The sequence below is a fragment of the Lonchura striata genome, chromosome Z (assembly GCF_046129695.1).
Source record: "Lonchura striata isolate bLonStr1 chromosome Z, bLonStr1.mat, whole genome shotgun sequence".
Lineage (NCBI taxonomy): Eukaryota > Metazoa > Chordata > Aves > Passeriformes > Estrildidae > Lonchura > Lonchura striata.
In genome coordinates this window covers 83,652,005-83,672,848 of record NC_134642.1, presented here as the reverse complement: position 1 = coordinate 83,672,848, position 20,844 = coordinate 83,652,005, and the positions used below count along the sequence as shown (strand labels likewise).

General features: G+C 37.7%; 1 protein-coding gene across 1 annotated transcript in view; it reads right to left on the bottom strand.

Moving 5' to 3' along the window:
- Positions 1-20,844, bottom strand: part of MEGF10 (multiple EGF like domains 10) — an 85,047-nt gene that overhangs the window by 52,514 nt on the left and 11,689 nt on the right. The window contains exons 2-5 of the mRNA XM_021551837.2: positions 13,240-13,371; positions 10,473-10,574; positions 9,697-9,797; positions 5,151-5,243 (exon numbers count right to left, since the gene is read on the bottom strand). Coding sequence (XP_021407512.2) covers positions 5,151-5,243; positions 9,697-9,797; positions 10,473-10,574; positions 13,240-13,355 — 412 coding nt within the window. The 5' untranslated portion in view covers positions 13,356-13,371. The remainder of the gene's footprint in view (positions 1-5,150; positions 5,244-9,696; positions 9,798-10,472; positions 10,575-13,239; positions 13,372-20,844) is intronic.

The following is a 20,844-nucleotide window of genomic DNA, read 5'->3' as shown; positions in this document are numbered from 1 at the left end:
GGCAAGCTGAGGTGCTATGCAGCCCTGGAAGTTTTGATGCCACCTACCACAGTGACACTGCTGTGACTGTTAAAAATGAAGGTGATGGCAACTTTCATTAATATCTGTTTTTCCTATTTGCACCTCGTCTGACTTACTGGTGGGTTAGTTTCTCAACTCAAAGATATTCAGCCTGGTTGCAGGGGAAAATGAAGTGTTCAGCTGGAAAAACTGAGAAGTCAGTCAAGGAAGTTACAGCAGCAATAATTACAGAAGAATTATGGGCAGTGAACATAGGGAAGACACATTAAATACAAACAGGTTAAATTCAAGATTGTTTATGACCTGCTGGCACTATTACTCAGAAGCTGGGCTGGGGGCAGTTCTGCATTACCTAAATAAGCTATTTCTCTACATTTTCCATAAAAGTAAAATAGCTGTCTGCCAGGACACTGCAGTTTTGCCTGTGTGTTTACCAGCTCCCTGGTTCTGGGAACCAAGCCTTCCTAATGCAAGGATGTGGTTGAAACCAGAACTTATTTCTGCAGCCTGCTGGATGGCCTGGAAAACTCAGGGATGAGCTAACTCCCTAAGTGTATCTTGCAAGCTGCATTACTCAAAAAAAAGGAAAAAAAAAAAAAAAAAAAAAAAAAAAAAAAAAAAAAGGAAAAAAAATTTAAAGCAATACCCTGGCCCAGAAAAATCTCAGTTTGGGCGGACTCTGTGCAAGGTGGTTCCAGGCAGATTCCACAGGAGCTGTCTCACTGGAAAAGTCACACATCCATCCACCTCTGCAGGGTTAAAGGAAATCCAGAGCTGCACTGGGAAGCTGGCACTGTCCGTGGCTCACGTGAGTGTCTCACACACAGCAGTGCCAAGGGATCCAGTTTCTACCATGGCCTGCATCTGCCAAGTCCCATGAAGAAAACAGCAAGATTTTCACGGAATTTGCGAACTTTACAAAACACCCACGGCTGCAAAGGAAATCTGATAGTAGCAAAGCTACTGTCGTTTAAAAGTTACCTTAATTAAGCCCATTTAAAGGTAAAGGTTTCTCTGAGGTGCAAGGCTTAAACCTGCAGCTTAATGTATTAAGGAAAAACATCCAATTTTCTTCTCATGCTTTACAAAACCCTGGAGACAAATTATGTCTTTGTACCACTTTTTCTACTCCTATGACTTCATACTATGGTCCCAATAAAGGTCTGCTAATCACCAACAGAATCAAATTACAAATTAAAACCCAGTGATTCAAACAAATCTCAAGATTACTTCAGCACAATAAAAATGGAAGAATCTTGCTCCCATTTTCACAAACAATCCTAACCATGCTTTGGTAATAAACCAAAGACATGTCACTTCCTTTTTTTGCTTTACCACTCATGGCAGCTGGGGGGGATCACAAGGCTATAACCATTTCAGACGAGTCAGTGTAATATTGATTTTTGCCTCTGCTCCAGCTTATCCAGAAAGTGTCCTATTGATTCTGAAGGAATTATCTGCGGACTGCTAGGCATGAGAAGAAAAACAAAGTGGATGTCCTGGCTGTGGACAGGACACCCACTGAACTGCACACCCATTCAAAACTGACAATCAGGTTCATGTATTATCCATTATAATACAGATAATAATAGAAATAATACCATACATATATATAAATAATGTAAATAAATAACATTTATAAGTAGATATAAATTAGTGTTGTAGGAGTGTGAGCAGAAGACATAAATTGCAAATGTATAATGAGATTTGACCATCTTCACATCTACACAGACATTAGCACATAATTCAACTACAGAACACTATTTTATTCTCAAAAGCATTCTTAAAAACAACCCAATGTGACACATGCCAGTTAAAAATTTGATAAAACAGTAATTCAGTTTGGGAGGGAAAAGTTGTGTCAGTTTGTTTATTCGTCAATAAAATCTGTTTGTTCAACCTATATTTAGCACCCAGTCCACTTTTGTTAATATTGCACTTGTCCCTAGCCCAGAACTGTCCAACTTATATTCCTAGAATTCACAATTATTTCCTCAAAGGGGAACTGACAGCTTATGGATTGTGTTGATTCACATCTTCTGTCCACTCCCTTGTCTTGACTATTGTGTTCACTCAATAAATCTATATTACAATAAATTGTTTTCCGTGACTGTCATGTCTCCCAACAGAATGCAATGCTTACAAAGGAAGGATCTCGTCATCCATGAGGTGTTTCCTCCCAGATACATCTACATTATCATCACCTTCTTGATCCACCTCACACTGACTTTCTTTTACTGCAAGCAAACACTGCCTAATACACTGTATTTCCTTTAAATAAAAAGAAAATACCTGAAAAAAAAAAAATACACCTTGTGCAGGAAATGTTCCCCAGGGAAACATTTAATTAACAAAAGTCCTAGGCCACAACTCAGGTTTTCCTTGCTGAAGAATAGATCCAATCCTGCCTCCTGGTCATCTGGGATGTAATTTTTTTCAGAAAGGCAGAGGATGTGGTGAGGAACAGAGTTATAGTCTGGGTTAGAATTGAGCACTGAAAAAAGACAGGCTCAGCACTCTGGTCAAACCTTAGGCCTCCTCTCTCTAAACTGAGCGCAGCCACTAACCTAAACCATTCAGGAATTTCCAAGGAGTCATAGCAATAAGGAAGTAATATTTGCTACAAAAGGAAATGGGAGTCACCCAAAAAAATTATTCCCTCCTGAGAAACAACAGATAAAAATCAGTCTCAGGGCCTGGCAGATGGACAGATGCTGTAACAGAACTAAATCTGTTCTCAGATACTTGCAGATAAAATTCCTTTATAAGGAGAATAAACAATTCCACTAAAGATAGGACAACAGTTTGGAAGAAAATGTTTAGTTTTGCAGTTTTACAAAATATTTGGTCTCTAAGAAGAACAGTTCCTTCCAATATGCAGGAGTCCATGAAAATGAACAGATGACTACATCCTCACCCTTTGAGGACAGTATCTCCTTTTCAGTCATGGCATTTTATCTGGACATCAGCAACCATAAAATCCCTGAATCTCTGCCTTAGAAAGACAATGGTCTGTCTTTCAAATATGGGTCCACCCATCAGTTAAGTAATGAAAATGTCCATTTGATGGACATTATTATAGTAGGGCAATATACATATATTCATACTGAATTAATAATTTGCTATATATTTAAAAAATAGTATTAAAAAAGCACAGATCTTTATTTTGTATCATTGTACCTTTCTATGATTAAAACCAAGTTGGGGATCATGCAGAAAATACAGCTAAAGGCAGAGTATCAAAATCTTTTACGTAGGGCAAGCAACAAGAAAGCTCAGAAAGCCAAGCCCCTCTCACTTACTGTTATTTCCAACACTACCCACTATTCTTCAATTCAGTTTGACCTGTGCTGTAGCTCTTCAGATAAGGAAATCACAGACAGATAGCAGCTCTCAAGCTCAGAAGGACAACCAAGTGAAATCAGCAACTTTCTTAGGTTTGTCTATAAAGAAGGGGATAAATCCCAGAACAAATGTTCCCGTAGCACATGCACAGAAATATCCCCTTTCTCAGCTCACCCCCATTCTCCTATGGCTACACCAGTAATCCCAAACAAATTTTGGCAGCCCCAGGTAGCCCTAACGTCACTCAGGAGCCTTTAGAGGACCACCAGCCACTCCAGAGATCACTGTTCAAAGATACACAAAAGGCAACCAGCTGAGGAAAAAGCAGAAGGTAAGAACTGCACATGTACTCAGACTAAATTATACCAGACACAAACTCTGTGAGAGGAAGGGTTATTTACATAGGCAGATTTAGAGGTTCCTGTCTCATCTAAAGCACACTTTCAGACTTGAAAATCTCAGTAAATAACAGTATTTTTGCAATCTGTGCTGTCTAATGATTCACATTTCTTCTGCATGTTTGATTAGTTATAGAAAAGCTTAATACATAAGGTTTTCAGAAAGAAAGATAGCATGTTTTGACAATTTATTTTGACAATTCAGTGCATTAGATTAAGACCAGTCTTACAGCAACACACTGTTGTGAAAGAACAATGGCTCTTTCAGTTTTATGCCTTATGCAAAACTTGGGGGTTTCTTTGGAGCTATATATGAATCCCATGCAAGCAAGCATACATGACAACTACACAACAAATGTAGTAGTTAAATATAAAATAGTTAAATTCTTCCTCATGCCAACAAATATGCTGCTGGAACAACAGATCAGTTCCAGATGAACTGAGTTATGATAGCAACATGTTTGAAAATTGAAGAAATTAACATTTCCCCTTTTTAAGAAAGATAAATGAAAGTTGTTAGTTTTATAGGAATAATGTACTAAGTAAATTAGGAGTGTAATATCTTTGCAATTTGTTTGTTAGAAATTTACAAGGTCTGTGGACTTTAACTTGCAAATACAGTTGTTTTTATTTCTTTTTTCAACTGGGCAGTCACTAGCAGAGATCCACCTTGAACTTGATTGTAACAAAATATGTGATTTTATGTGAGCCTCAAATATACATTTTTAAAGACCTTAAAAAGGGAGCCACAAGGCTGGAATAAATAAAGAATTAAAATTAATATAAAAATTACTTTGAGAAACTGTATTTCAGCCAAAGGGAAGAAATTATAATGATTTGTGTTCTGCACAATCTCCTGCACATGCTTTTATGGCAAAGGGAAAGGAGAAGGAAATAAGAGAAATTTGACCAGAGTACAATGGAAAGACATTAAGAGTTCAGGGAGTGAAGTGTAAAGGGAAAAATGGTTGAGTCAGTGGCAGAGTGAAAAAGGAGGACAGAGTTGCTAGGAAGGCTCTCCTGATAGCTTTTAAATGTGACCTGGCACCATCAAACTTTGCACATTAGTAAAATAAAAACCGTGAGATTTTCTTCCACGTAAAATAAAATTATGTCTTTGCTCCAGATACTGTGATATCTGCATGTTTCTGAGCACAGAAAAAAAAAAAAAAAAAAAAAAAAAAAAGCTCATTAGTGCTGCTACATGGGAACAGTGTTTGCAAGTAAATGAAGAAAAATCAGGTTACACAGAGTAACCTGATAACTCAGAAAAAAGCTCTGATCAGAAAGCAGAAGCCCAAGCACAGAACTGATGATTATCTGTCTAAAAGAGAGGACAACACCAAGGAAAGAGTACAAGACAGGCAGAAGCAGGTGAAAACTCACCACTGGAGCAGTTGGGTCCTCCCCAGCCAGGCTCACACTGACAGGTGTTGGGAGCAATACAACGGCCATGGACACATTTATCAGCACAGTGAGCTGTCAGAACAAAAAAAACAACATTACAGAACTCCTACCACTTGGAAAAATATTATTTAAAACAGTCCTAACACAGTTCTTTTGTGTCTCAAGTACCTCTTAAAAGCAAAATAAATAGCAGTGTATTAAAGTTTGGTGGCATCTCTAGTGCTAAACAGGGCTGCCTTAAATTTATTCCTTTTTCTTTTTTGTTTTTTTTTTATGATTCGCAAACACGTTTTTAAGCTAAGTCTTACTTTGAAACAGATCTTTTGTTTGAAACATCTAACAAAAAAATGAAAAGGCTTTGATATTCAGCATTATCAATGACAGAATATAATACACCCGAGAGGAAGAATCTCTGACCAGCAACAATTTGCTGGCATCACATTAATCACAAAATACCCCTGACTTTCCAAAATACATACACTGTAATAATTTCCTTCTACTCTAAACAATAATAAAACTTAGAAAATTAAGATTTTCCTCTGTACCAACATTTCCATCTAAAGCAGAAATCTGACTGCTATACAAATGAATACAAAGTTATCAAGGGGGAAAAGACAAAGCAGATGTTAAAAAGAAGTTTAATGGGGCTACATATGAATCACTGTGGTGCTGAATGACTGAAAATATTCTAGAGTAATTAGGTGTTTAGTTAAAAATACTCGCAAGTGTTCTGGGTTTTTCTCAATTAAAGATGATGAAGCATATTGGTGATCTTTACATTTAGTGTGTTCAAGGAAAAGGAAAACCACACAAAGATCAATGAAATAAAAAAAAAAATTATTATCTGGGATCCCAGCCATTAACTGCTTATTCTTATAGTCATTAGTTTTCATTCTCAACTATTTCTAACAAGCTACTTTTCAGATGTGCATTAAAATGATCTTCATTAGAAATCAACAGGGAGAATAATAATTTTTAAACACTTGATGAAGCAAGGCATTAACACAAAGTGTTGTTGCCTATTTATGTGTTATGGAAAGACTGATTTTAAATAATTCATCACAATTTTCCATTAGTCTTGTAACTTGACGTGAATCACTTGTATCTTTGAAGATTTCTTCCTAGTTAGTGCTGCCTTGGGCACTGAGGCTCTCCACAAACCAATGTGTGAAAAACCGTGAGGCAACAGGAGGTCACTGTTAAACATGCAGTGTGAGCACTTGTAGGAAGAACCCCGGGAATGCAAACATGCTCAGCCCAAATTTCTGAGCCTTAAATACAATAAGGCAACACTCCACCACCTCCTCTGTGAGACAGCAGGAGCAGAACAGTAAAATAAAGAAGCTGCAAGAAACCAGACCTATCTCCTTGCACTGTCCTTCACGCCATGCTGAGCACATGGATCCACATTCTGGATATAGATAAAAATCTATTCTCTAACCAAAAGAAATTATTCTCCAGACACCTTCTGGGCTAACTGATTCTTGGTGAGTGAATCCTACATCTGTAATATTTCGGTGGACATGGGGATGAGAGAACCAAAATTTATTACTCAGAGCTACAAAGAGGTGAGGACAATATAAAAAGCACCTAAAAGCGGCTGAAAAGACACTAATGACACCAGGAACAAATAAACTACTTTCTCTTGGTTTTCTATGGAATTGTTGTGCACAGTTAAAAGAAAAAACCAAAACTTATATGCAGGTGCAAGTGAAAAACTTAACATGAAGGGTTTTTTATTTTACTGACCAGTGTGAAGAAGCACCAAAAACTCCTTGGTGGTAATTGCCATGTCTTCTTTTTTGCCAAGGGAAAGCTCAATTATTATATGAAAAGCAATCTGGGTTTACTCTTGCATATTTGCTTTTACATCTTATTTGCCCTTTCCTTTTGTGCCTTATTGTTTTTTCAAGATCTTTTCTACACTCATGCCTTCATTATCTGATGTTAAAAGAAAACTTGTAAAAATGTATTTTTATCTTTGATGTAAGTTTATGCATGCATTTTAGGATCTGTTGCTTTTTCACTTTGAAAAGCCAGCCATAAACCAGTTAACATAAAATTGAAACACTTTGGATGAAATTATGCACATAAATTAGATGACTGCAAGATTTAACTCCAACGTCTTCCAAATTAATTGAAACAAGCATTTGTTGTGGGAAAAAATCAATTATCTATTAAACTATGTTATAAACATGTTTTTCAAATAAGTCCTTCACTTCTATACTGTATGCTAGAACATATGCCTTGTTTGATCCTTATTTCCTGTGCTTGATGGCTATTTGCTAGTAAAGTGATATCCAATTATACCTTAAGATGGATGGTGCATTTTCTGTTCCATGTTTTGAGGAAATTTAGCAGGCATAGTTCTCCATTAAGATTCTTAGAAATTTACTACAATGTTAGAAATGAAGCAAGGTAAATGTTCAAGCTGCCAGGAACAATCAACTTTTGCTTGTGTGTCCATCTACAAGAAAGCCATCAGAAAATATCCTAAAACCTTTAAAATCTTTCTTTTCAGAAATATGCTAAAAAAAAATGCACTTTTTGAAAAAGTTTCTAGTCTGTAGCTAAGCCTAGTATTCAAATGTCAAATTTCCTGGGGGTTGCTGCTGATAATAGGAGACAAGTGGCAGGAAATTCTTCAGAATAAGTAAGAAATTTAGTCAATCTCCCAGCCTGGGGTGGAGCTGCCAGGAGTAAGCTCCTTAATAGAACTTCACATAATTACTGTTCTGTATTTGTATCTGCATATAAACTGCATTTAGATAGTCTCAGAAACTGCATCAGGTCTAAACGTAGGAGCAAAAATAACAACCTGAGATGCAGTTCTACAGAGGTGCTGGCAACAGCAAAAACAGAGGTGAGAAATTTGTACATTATTTATATCCTCTATAAACAGGACTTCAGTGAGGCCAGCACAAAGCACTTTTTTTTAGTGAAAGTGAATTAGTACTTAGTAACAAGATACCTACACTCTTACAAACAGTCCAAGTACTGACCCCATATACTGCTAGATTTAATATTAAAATACGCTTTCTTGTCAACCCACATTAAAGACAAAAAGAAATAGCACAAATAAAAAAACACAAATTCCTATTATTTTTGAGAAGCAGCAATGAAATTTCAATTCATGTAATGTCGAGTCAGTAGACTTTTCTATTTTACCTTCTAAATTGAGAAGTCAAATAAAGGACCAAACAAACACCAAAATATCAACAACACCACAAAGATTTTGGCCTTTTAGAGGCATCTTACATCCTTCCCCTAGATAAACAAAGTAATCCACACTGCATGGAAATAAAACTGGAGTAATGCAAATGCTCCAGCTGGAGATCAGGAAGACTGAAGGTCTCTCTCTTTCTTCCAAGCTCAAATAAATGCAAACTCAGCTACACTGAAGGATCAGTATTTATAATTTAAAGTCTAAGGCATTCCACAGTCACTTCAGAAGTCAGAGCAGATATATCCTGGGTATCATGATAAGGCATATTTTTATGTAGTAACAGGAAAAATTAGTATGTCAAATGGTATTTGAATTTTTCAGGTTCTGAGTATCATTGTGTTAACACAATGAATTTATTGCATATGCTATAGCTATGTAAAAGCTGTTGTCACATAAGAGAATAACCATCACACCTGTCAACACATCATGACTTAAACTGTAATACACTTCCAAAAGTATTCTACCTAATAAAAGAATTAAATATCATTACTCACACATGCTGTATCATAACCAGATGTAGTCAGAAATTGGTTCTTGTAAGTCTAATATATACATATTACCAAAAAAAAAGAGCTAAAATAATTTCCAATCTGATATCAGATATATTAATTTAAAAAAAAAAAATATTTTGACCTTGCTTTTGCACAAGCAGAAAGTGTTTTGAATCAAAGCTTTATTTTTTCTTTTCAAATTTCAGGATGTTCTTAACAAATACCATTTTGAGACTTCCCTAGGTCTGCACAAGGCCACTCACAAGAGAGAGAAAGAACTGAGCCAAGGTTGCCTCCAGACTCTCCAACACAATTTTTCCCAGTTTTGGGTTAGATGAGGAGATAGGAGTACTGCCACCCAGAAACGGTGCTGAGACCTCCAAAGAGTTACAGACTTGTGTATGTCCAAGAGAGGCTCAGCATGAAGATCTGCTGGGGTCTATTCCAAGGAGAAAAGACTTCCATATCCCTCACGGTTTTACACCTTGTGTTGAACTATTGTGTTGGAAAACACACTGTACATTTTCCACACAGTCATTAGCTAGAACCACATCAAGGCTGGCTGGCCACTCAGACATCTGAAATCCAACCATCCTGTCATCTGCATCTGCCCAGCCCCAGCTGGCTTCAATGAGAGCTGCATGTGCATCACTGGTGACAAACTGAGCTCCTACAATTCGCCCTCTACAAGCCACCCATCAGAGGGGAGTCACACTAGCACAGTGATGGATGTATGGAGCTTAAAAAAAAAAAAAAAAAACAAAACCAAAAAAAAAACCAAACAAACATTTAAAAAAGCTGAACTTACGGACACACATTTCCCTGCTTTCATAGAATCCAGGGCAGCACTGGGATTTGCGCCTGTACATCGTTTTCTCACCATGTCTGTAGGCAGTACGGTAACTGATCCTAAGGAAAGGAATGAGTGTTTGTCACATACCTTGGTTCAGAAACAAGACAGGATATATTCTTACACATTTTAAAAAACATTCAGGTGTCATAAGAAAAGGAAAAAAATGTTCAGAGTGGTCTTGATTTATCTGTCGCCAACTTCAAGAGTCCAAGGGCCTTAGGTTCATGGTTGGTCAGAAAGTGGGAAAAGAATAGGGACTTTTTCACTTGTGGGCATATTCCTCTGAGGAAAATGCTCTTTGCAGATGTCACCAGTTTTTATTCATTCAACCCTTGCTTGTTTTCTGCTTACAAGGAAGTTTCCTTTAACAAATCATTTTACTTTTCTTCCCTCAGGAAGGAAGCGTACACTTACTTCCCTCAGAACACAACACTGCAAGCAACAAGGGGTGCCCATGATATTTCTGAACAAATACACCTTGCAGGGTCTGGAGAATTTAGTTTTTCCCAAGCTGTTTGCTTTCTGTTAGCACTCCATGGGATGGTACACCCCAGCCTGCTAATAAAATTTATGTGACATTGCTTGGACAAGCATTTTCCAGCTGACACAGATCACAGCAGTCAGACAGACTGGACACTACAGCTAAAAAAAATGCTACATATCATGCTTGATTTTGAATCAAGAATCTTAACAACATCAGCAATTTGACAATATTAGGATTTATACATCACCTGTGTCGCGTGCACTTGAACCAGTTTAGGATGTCAGTACAACTGGTATAGTAAATCTGATCAAAAGGATGTGGATATGACTCTTGCACTGTAACTGAGTAACTGGGGAGAGACAGAGAGAAAAAAGGGAGATCATCAAGCAAGTCCTTTCAGTACAGTCTCATTTAATTAGGTCTTTTACAGAATCCTGTTACAGAATGGAATAAATATAACAAAATACTCATGTCTAAAAAAATGAGACAGAAAGATGGCAGAGAAAAATAACTTGAAGAGAGTCACCATGTTTCTACTACATGTAATACATTTGATGAAATTCCACTACTTGACATTTAAAGAAATGTAATGTCAACTAGACTTTTTTAAAAAACAGAAGACCTGTATCTCAAATAGGCAGCAAACGGAAGTAGGGCAAAGGGAATTAGGTGTTCTCCTGTGGAAACTTTTATTAATGCAACTAGACAACAGAACAACTAGTTAAGGAGCCAGAAAATGAGATTTCTTCTATTATCTTTCAAAATAGAAAAAAAACAGGACTTTCTGAAAAATTTCTTGTAAAAACTTGATCCGGGCCTACAGGAAGACATCCAGTGCATTTAAATACTAAGTGAATGCTAACAAAGAAATACAACTGAGTAGCAATTACTGAAATATTACAGTACAGGCATACCACCAAACAGTCTATTCAGCAAACAGAAATTAATGAATACTGAACACCATACTTTCTTTTGCTTACTGGGTTATTTTTGACAGAGAACCACCCACACCACACCACGCCCCCATAAATACTATACGAAATCCTTTTTTTATTATTTTGCCAAAATAAACAATTATACAGTGTCCTAGAAACAAATCTACACTGAGAGCCTCCAAAGCTGTCAGTAGGGCAAGAGGAGCAGAGCCCTGCTGCAAAAGGGGAAAATATTGAATCATCCTAGAAAACTCTTTGAGATTGTTTGTGCTGGCAGCCAGTCCTGGATTGCGCAAGGGAGCTTGAAAACACAGGAATGCATGGCAAACTCCTGCAGCAGGACTGATTCCCAGGACCCGCCAAAACACTAAACAGCCTGCCCAGCTCTCCCTCTTTTCCACTCACACCCTCTCCAAGCCCTGAGCCCCCGCTGCAGGGTCTCCCCATCCTGCAGTCACCATCTACGCCAAAAGCAAGCACATCCAGAGCCACTCACCCCTAAATGCACACACCCTACTGCATGTTTTCCTGCATGAAGGCAAGCAGCCCTAATCCACCCAGCTGTCCCAGCCCAACAAAATACCAGGGGGATGCTGCTGCTTGCCTGAGGCTCTGTGCTCTTGCCCTGAGGCTCTACCCCTTCTCACTGTTTGTTTGTAAAGACCATTTTAGTCCTAGAGGTCTATTTTTTATTTAAAGCATACAACAGTGACAGTCAAGAGCTTCTGTCTGGCACTTTGCCCATTCATACTTCTGTCCCTTTGTCACCTGCTTTGGGCAGCAGTGTGAATGTTTCACCGAGTTTATTTGGCGCTCTGCCCTGTTTGTGAGACAGCACAAGAAGGAAAAAAAGTTCATGCAACAAAGTGGGCATGCTTGCTGGATGCATTTCTCAGTATATTTTTCCTTCTGCAGATTAGCTAGTTTTAGATTATATTATGTAGTGTAAATAGTTATATTCAGGGTTTCTTTCCCATTTTGCTTTCACTATGTTGTAGCTTCCCCCAAAACCACTTCTACCTACAAAAACTGTAACAAAGCACACACAGTATAGGACAGTATCCAGTAACACTGTAGACAAATGTCTGACTATTATGAACAGGTATTTAATACGGTGACTACTTCATAGACAAATTGTTTCATGAACTGTACACAGCAGCTGAGGCAGAGGTGACAAATGCTTCACATGAAGCTGAGGCAAATCCCAAGGAATGTCCTTATGTGTTGGGTTTGGTTTTTTTAAAGAGAGATTTTACAAAAAAGTAAATACAAGTTTTGGTTTTCTCTGTAAAGATTCAGCCATAACAATCACCATTAAGTGTACAATGGCCCAGTAGCACTCCCCATGACTAAGCACACAACACAGTTTACATTAAGTACAGGAAATACTGATGTCCTGAAATGAACTGTGAAAATTAAGACTGTCTCATGGACCAGCTGATCAATTACAGGCACAACAGTTGTAATGAGACCAGAAGTCTTGTTTTTACTATCATAACCTATACACAAGAAAAGAAGTTCAGCAGATGCTTAAGGCTCAACCTCTCCAACCCATTGTGACATTTTACAATTCACATTAAACTGGATGAACAGGCCAACTACATTGATGATGAATTTAATTTTGCATGTTATAAATTTTTGAACCTCATCAAAATAATTAAACAACAAATCTTAATTCAGATCCTGTGAGTTCTGAATAGGATGGAATCAGCATAATCAAATTTGGCCAAATTCCAATATGGTTAATTATATTTTGCATATGTTAAATTTCTTTTCACCTAAATTGGAAAGAGCTATTTTTACTCACTTCTAGTACCCAGATGGTTGCGCAACATTGCTGGTACCACTGTAGTGGTTATTTGCATCCTAATCCCCAGTGCAAAGATGCATTTCAGCCCACTGTTAAACAGTCTTTCACTCATCCATGAACTCACCTGCCCATACAATAAAGTGAATTTTTTCCCTCTGTTTTTAGACTCAGCTAAAAGCTTTCAATAATTAGAAGCATGCCAAGTAAAGCAAAACAAAATTATTACATCAGAATTTACATCACTTATTTTTCCAAAAGGAAAGCATTACCTTTCCCAGTGGCTACACACATTGGGATCCTCCAGATTCAAAGACACAGTTGAACCCATCCAGTGGTACAGGAGTATGACAGGGAAGCCAAAAAGGGAGTTGAAATGAAGAACCATCTTTCCAAAGAGATGACTGTGAGGAAAAAAAGAAATAGTACATTAGTAATACCATACAGAATATAAAGTAGCCAATAATGTTGACCCATCTATAATCAATCTAAAGCAAGGGGTACTTCAAGGAACACACACTGCCTGCCCAGCAGCAGCAGCACCACGCCTGTTTTGGAAGAAAAGCCCAAATTGAGCTGTTTCCCACGAGGTCAGTGGTGGACAAGCTGCACCTCAGAGGTCTGCTGTCCCCTCCAGCTGCAGCCACCCAGGCCGGGTGTGCTCAGCCAGGCTCTGCCCACTCTGAGAGCCAGAGCTGAGGTCTGGAATAAAGGCTGGCACTTGCTCAAGACCACAAGAGTGGAGAGGCTCAGCTGTGACACAGCGCCAGGAGCCCTGCACGTCCCTCATCTACAGGAAGGGTTTGTGCCTCTCCACATCCTCCCCATGGCCAGCACAGCCTCACATGTCACCCTGCACTGTCACTGCTCTTTAAACTTGAATCCCCAAAATTTAATTCCCCTTCCTCAGCCGGCTGTACAGTTTCCAAACAGAATAAATATTCATTAAAAAAAGCTGTTCTAGTAACATGAAGATCTGAAAAGATTACCCTAACACTTTTACTAAGCAAATTATTTTAATTTGCATGCTGAAACACTCTTAATCCAAATGGCCATTAATCCAAAATGCCAGAATGAATGCTATTAACATGTAATTTATTTGTAATGACTTAAGTTACATTTCTGTTTTGGTGAACAGTTGACCTTATTTCCTCACTTACACACTGATTCTAACATTATGTGGCTACAGAGATACCAAAAAAATGAGACCCTTGAGTAATCTGTAGTAGAATAAGAAAATAATTTCTAATAAATATGTTTGATTTAATAAAAATATTTTAACACAGTAAATTAATCCAGAAATAGAAATTTCTTACTTTAAATATTATGGAACAGAATAAAGCAAATTACATAAATCACTTTATTATATGAAAAAGAAGACCACAGAACCATGGGGGGGAAAGAGACAAAATAGTATTACTTAACTCTTACTTCAGAAATAAACATAAAACACCTCACAACAAGAAACTATTCTATTTAAGGTATCTGAGGATACAGAGATGATCCTATTTTGCTGAATTGTTCTTGAAAAATCAGGCTGCTGAAAGGTATTTCTTGGTCTGTAACTATTTCTCTGCATGCAGCAAAGCAGTCAATGTGCACTTATTTCAACAGCAGCTGTATTTTCACCTAATAATTGCAGTGAAGTTGTGATTTCCTTAAAAATATTCACTCTGATAAAGCAGACTGTAAATGGTATTTCCCTTTTTTCTTTCTTTTAGTCTCAACTTCAGCAACTTTCCTTTTGCAGGATACATATAACCAAATTTAAGATTTAAAAAAAAAATTTGCATGAACCCCCTAGAGTTAAACTTGATTGCATTCCAGATCTTTTGCTTAATTATTAAGGAAAATCAAACCAGAAAATCAGTACAGCTGATTAGCATTGCTGAAGTGTTGATATTAGCAATAAAAGATGCAGATGACTCATTTAACTCTTGCTGCCTGCAGTTTACACCAAGAAGAACTGTTCACAGATTCGCTTTTCATACCATATATTGCTCAAATTATCTCACCCAATAACATGAGAATATTTTCATTATCTATATGTACACAGAACCTGTAGTTTAAGTACTGAAAATGCTCATTTTGAGGAATGCCTTCCCTCTGCAAATTAGTACATACATGAGACAGAAAAAAACCCAACAAATTTAAGAAATCCTTGGTGTTTCACCACCAGGACTTCCTTTCACAACAGAACACTAAAATCTTATTGCTTGTTAGTTTTTTACACAGCATTTGAGGCAAAATATCTCAGTGACAAAGCTGTATCTTTATTCCTATTTCAGGAATGAACTTAAAGGCAGCACCAGTGTCTGTTCAGGTCACACTTCTCTGTTTCCCTCAACTCCAATCCACGCCCATGATTTAAAAAAAAATTTAACAGGAAAGCAGTGCAGCTGCATGAAACAGCTGTAGAGTACTTCCCTTAATCTCTGTAAGCTAATTAAGGAAATTTAACTCATTATATATTTATTTTATAAAAATCAGATAATCAATAACAGTCATTTTAAAAAATAAATCCGATCACCCCAGGGTTTATTATAATTACTAATAAACTCATTTTAAAATTGTGTAAAAAGTGTACAAAACATACTCCCATAAATGACAGGTACTCCCCTAAAATACGTTTAAACTTGAGTAACTACACAAATTGCATTTGTCTCACTAGCAAGCTAATGAAAAATCCTGTATGTGCACTAATATAAACAAAGACAGTTAACCATTAATATCCAATATCTGAGATTTTTAGGAACTTTCTCTGCCACTACTAACTATGTTGACAGTTTTTTATTTGGTTTGGGTTTTTTTTTTTTTTTTTCCCATGTAGAGTTCAGGATCAAAACCAGAGAAATAAGAGATAACTAAAGAAAAGAGGCAAAAAAATGCTTCTTTATGAGGTGAAAATGAAGACTGCTTACAAATTAATTTCTCCCCTCACCCAGAGCAGAGCCACAGGCAAAACTGAAGGCACACACCTCTCCCTCAGATTTCTTGTGCTAAAAAGTAAATAAATACAGGTGATACAGGTGGAGCTGGGTGTGGGGGAGCAGGTGAAGGTATGATGGACACTATAAAAGAAGTGAAGGTTGCTCAAGGCTTCAAACAAACATTTTTTTGGTCAGCAAAATCAAGGGCTGCCAGAGAATTAACCAGGATTAGACCTGCATGAGCAACAGAGAATAGTACAACACAGTTGCTAACATGACATAATGTATCCAAGACCAAGGGAAATGCTGATGCAGCTTTCCCATTACTGTTGCAAAAGCATTTTTACCATTGAAACATGAAAAATGCAGCAGGAAAGGGTCATTTAGACAGAAGACAAACTCCAGAGTAGTGAGAGCCTTTCGTACTCTGTCATGGCATCTCAAAGGTTTTACAGCACTCAGTCCTGCCTTTCTGCAGTGACAGGGCACAGGGACATCAAAATGTTTTCTGAGCTGCAAACCCACAGGCTATTCTTAATTGTATTGACATGGCATCAACCTGCATGTACAGCAAGTGCTACTTCAAAAAGAAATCTTCTCTCTGTCCATCATAGTTTTCTTCAAATTTCAGACTGAATTGTAAACCACACAGTCATCTGTGCAGAGTCCCTTGGAAGTGTCCTTGCCATCACTCTCTCCAGAGCACCCCACATAGACTTGGTGACTGGAACTGGAAATTACAGCTCCATGTGAGATAAAAGAGTTTTTCTAACCATGTTTGGGTGAAGAATTGTTTGGTCTTTCACTTCTACAGAGTCTTTTCCATAACACTCTTCATCCCTGAGGCTCAGCTCCTCTACCAGGGACACAATTTGCTTATAAAAACATCTCTCTCACAACTGATGTCAGCCACAGCAAAATTTGAATCTGACCTAATCTTGTCAATGATGATTAATCCCATGCTAGCTTCCGTGAAAAAAAAAAAATCCACAACTGATTGCTTTTATCGATTACATTAGAGAATTAATGGATGAAGAGCAGAAGGCATTTTCCCTTTGGAAATCAGTAAATCAGTTTGACACCTTGTCACATGAAATCTCACTCATAAAGCAAATACAAAATAACCTGAATTAGGAGCATTATCACACAGACCCAGACTGGCTGAAGATGTACACTCACAGCAAATGGAAAATGACTGGTCTTTTCCCAAATCCTCAAAACATATCACTCCAAAGGCAGCATTGATTGTCACTGTCACAGAGAGCTCAGGACAGACCAAACTGGCAGGGCTGAAACTCTGCCTGACATAAAATGTGTGGGATCTGCACAGCCAGCATGGGAATTTACTAAAGGGTAACACAATAGTGCCCTAAACTGAAGGGCCCTAAACTTTCACAGCCTCCATGGTCAAAGATGATAGGAGCCCTTATTGATGCAGCTTAATCAGATCTGACCCTCTTCAGCTGTGCTGCTTTACTTTCAAACCTCACGGTGAAACAGACTGACACACTTGGAGAGTCCAAAGGTGTTGAATATGGGCTAAGTACGTGATGGGGGAAAAGCAACTCATTTAGACTGGTGTCTGAAGAATAACCAAATCAAAAGCTGAGTGTGCTGGAACAAGTCTCCTTGATGGAGATAGATATGCTGCTACTTTTTTCACGTTACATTACTAAGAAAAATAAATCAGTAATCAATTACCATTTTTCTTTGGTTATTAGATGACATCATTTTTATTTTTCAGTCTCCCTTTATTTATCGGAGGCTTCTAAGAAAATGAGGTTTATGTAATCACAGTGTTTGTCTGTATGTTCTGGCCTCATGCCCAATAACTTGTAAATTTATTGGTCACTTAAAGCAAGAAAAGTGCAGAAGTCTTGAATTGTGGAGCTCCAGAGAATCCAGTGACAATGCACAAGTCTGGACGAGATCAGACTTTATTTGCCCAAGTGATGGAATTACCAGTTTTCAAAGCTACAGCATCACAGTCTTTTCAGTAATGCTATAATTTCACAGACTGCATCTCTCTACCATTCCTACTAAATATAAATACAATAATATATTACTTGATTTAAAAATAACAGAGAGCAGCCTTCAAACTGTATTAAAACTGTAAACTAGAGTATATTTTGAAGTTAAACTGTATTTTTTTGGGTTTTTTTTCTACAAACACAGACATTTCCTGGTGTAAACCTGGAGAGGTTGGGAGCTGTCACACTGCACACTGCTTTGAAAGCATCAAACAACCTCTTGCATTGTAATTACAAGAACAGAATGAATGAAGTAAGGTAACTGCAAACATGGGAAGAAACAGGAAATTTTACCCCCCAGCAAATATGTGGATTTGCACTAGTAATGCCACAGGGTTCCAGATAATACGGGTGGCTGGATAGCATGGGTCATGGTGCAGCACAGACCTAAAAGCACAGGAATATTGCAACACAGTCCTCAAGGACTCTGTCCTTCCCTGCAGAACACTCATCAGTATCTTTTACAAGACCAGTTTCACTGCAACAGATCATGAGAGTTTCCTCTAGGAATTGACCTCTTGAAAATCAAGATTGTCCTTGGCCCGCTGACTTCACTTACTGTCATTCAGTGAGAGCTTCTGAAGCTGCTAAACTAGCAGGGACCACACATCCACTTCTCAGTCCTCTTCTCCCTCAAATTAGCATTAAAAGGGCAGGAAAAGACAGTTCAGTGCAAGTCAAACCTGCACAAGGCAAGGAGGCATGGTAAAGACAAACGCCAGCATGCCAAGACACTTTGCAGATGGACTCATTATTATTCCTCAGAGGAAGGCTGCCTAACATCACAAATATGGGGTCACTTCACTGTCACTGTCATTGGCTGATAAATTAGGACCCTTTCACTTGAAAATATTTCCTTCTTTTTCAGGTAGATAGCAAGTACAGGTGTTGAACCATTAAGGCTACCTATAGCCCATGGTATTGTATGTTTAAAGATTATTTCCACAGGGAGCCAACAGGTTGAGCTTTTAACAAAAATATTTTGGCTCAACATGCTGTTTTTTCTTTTTCCCACCCAGATGAAAATTTACCAAATACAGACAGTCAAAACTGTCTAGAATCCAAACCAAGGTTTCTGAAAATCACACTCTGAAAGCATGAAACAGAACCTTGAATATAAATCCTGATTTGCTTGTTTGACACAAGACATTTCAGGTGAAACACAAAAAACTATATCTGGTCCATACACAGATGGCATCTCTCAGCTCTAGGCATCTTTCCCAGGGTGGATGTTGGGAGTTAACAGTTAGTTCTTGGCAGAAAAGGCAAATAACATTTAATTTAGTAGCATCTATACTGTATAAGCTTGAGGCAAAAGTCATATCCCCCTCCACTTCCACCCTGTCTTTTTTTTTAATTAATATATTTTAAAATATTGTTCAAATAATGTATTCCTTACTGAATTATCTCTTTATATTAACCCCAGATCTATTTTAATAGTACAGGTGAATATTATAAAATTAAGTAAAAATGGCTAATTGCACGTGCTTAAGGAGAATTATTTCTGAAATAAGGTATTTCCAGCTTTATTACACAACAAAGATATCTATATCAACCTTTTGTTATAGTCCCTAAGCTACATAGCATATAGATCTCTGACACTTAGTTTTTGAGTTTTTTTCTAATAGGTATAAGAAAAGGACATTGAACTCCTGGAGGTAACTGTGAAAACTCTGCGGTTGCTGACAAGTTGCCTGGGACAATCCTGTGGTTGCCTAAATACATCAATGCCCTGGTTCCACTGCTGTGGAAATTATCACTCATGGTTTTACCCTCTCTTGAACATAGTTTCTGTGACCCCTCTTTTCCTATTACCAGCTTTCCAGACACCGTGTCACTTCCAGTTTATTGCCAGGATATAAAAGAGCACAGTCAGAGGACTCAGATAATTACTTTAGCTTCCTATGCAATTGAGGATCAATTTCAAATGTGCCCACCTTCCTTTAAAAGTCTTTTGCTTTTCAGCCCTCTTCAAAGACAGCCTGTTTCCTTCCCTCCCCCATCACATGCACTTTCTCTTTTTCCACATACATTTTCACCATACATTAGATTCTTCTCTTTCGTAGACACAGCCTCTGTTATCACTGGCAAAATTCTTCAGACTGCAGCTCCCTGAACTTGCCACAGCCTTTCACTGGACCCTTTCATTGTGAAAATCAGACATATGAACTCCTGCATTTGTTTACAACTTCTAGTTGCTAACAAGATGGTATCATTTGTAAAAAAAATTGCTGGCAACTTTGCTTCAGTACCTTTGTCCTTGTAAATCATCTAGTGAAAGGCCATTTTGCATGTAACACCCAGCAGAAAATAAAGTTGTCTTTCCAGCTACCTCCTGTTTTCATGATTTACACCAAGCATTACACTTCTGTAAATCTTTACCACAGCTTAAAAACTTAATGTTTCAAATTATCTGCTTAAAAAACCAAAATTAATTAATTCTGATGCCATTTCCCTTTTACAGCTTCTGAAACATTTCAATGCTTCAGACTACGGAAAAAAATTGGTTACAGATCAGTTCTTCCACATTCAGCAATCAAAGCATCTGTGAGTCACTGCACAAAGCCTCACATGCCACCACCACCCTACAAAGAAAATTCAAAACACTGTAGTAGAAGAATGGGGAGCACAAAAGTATTTGCTTGGACAGTTCATTCACTCAGTTCCATCTTTACTTTGGTGATTTGCAGATGTTGGAATGGATGCAGTATTTTTGCACTCAAAGGGCAAAATGGAAGAACATAATTCAAAACCAAAAGTGACTGGTTAATTCTATTTTTTAACAAGCCCACAATTAAAGGGATAAATCCTGTGTTTAAGTCTTGAAGAACTTCTGCCTTGAATAACTTTCACAGGGATTACAACAACCTTAAGAGGCCTATAGAGTGAGCAACATGCAAAATATGTGGATTTCATG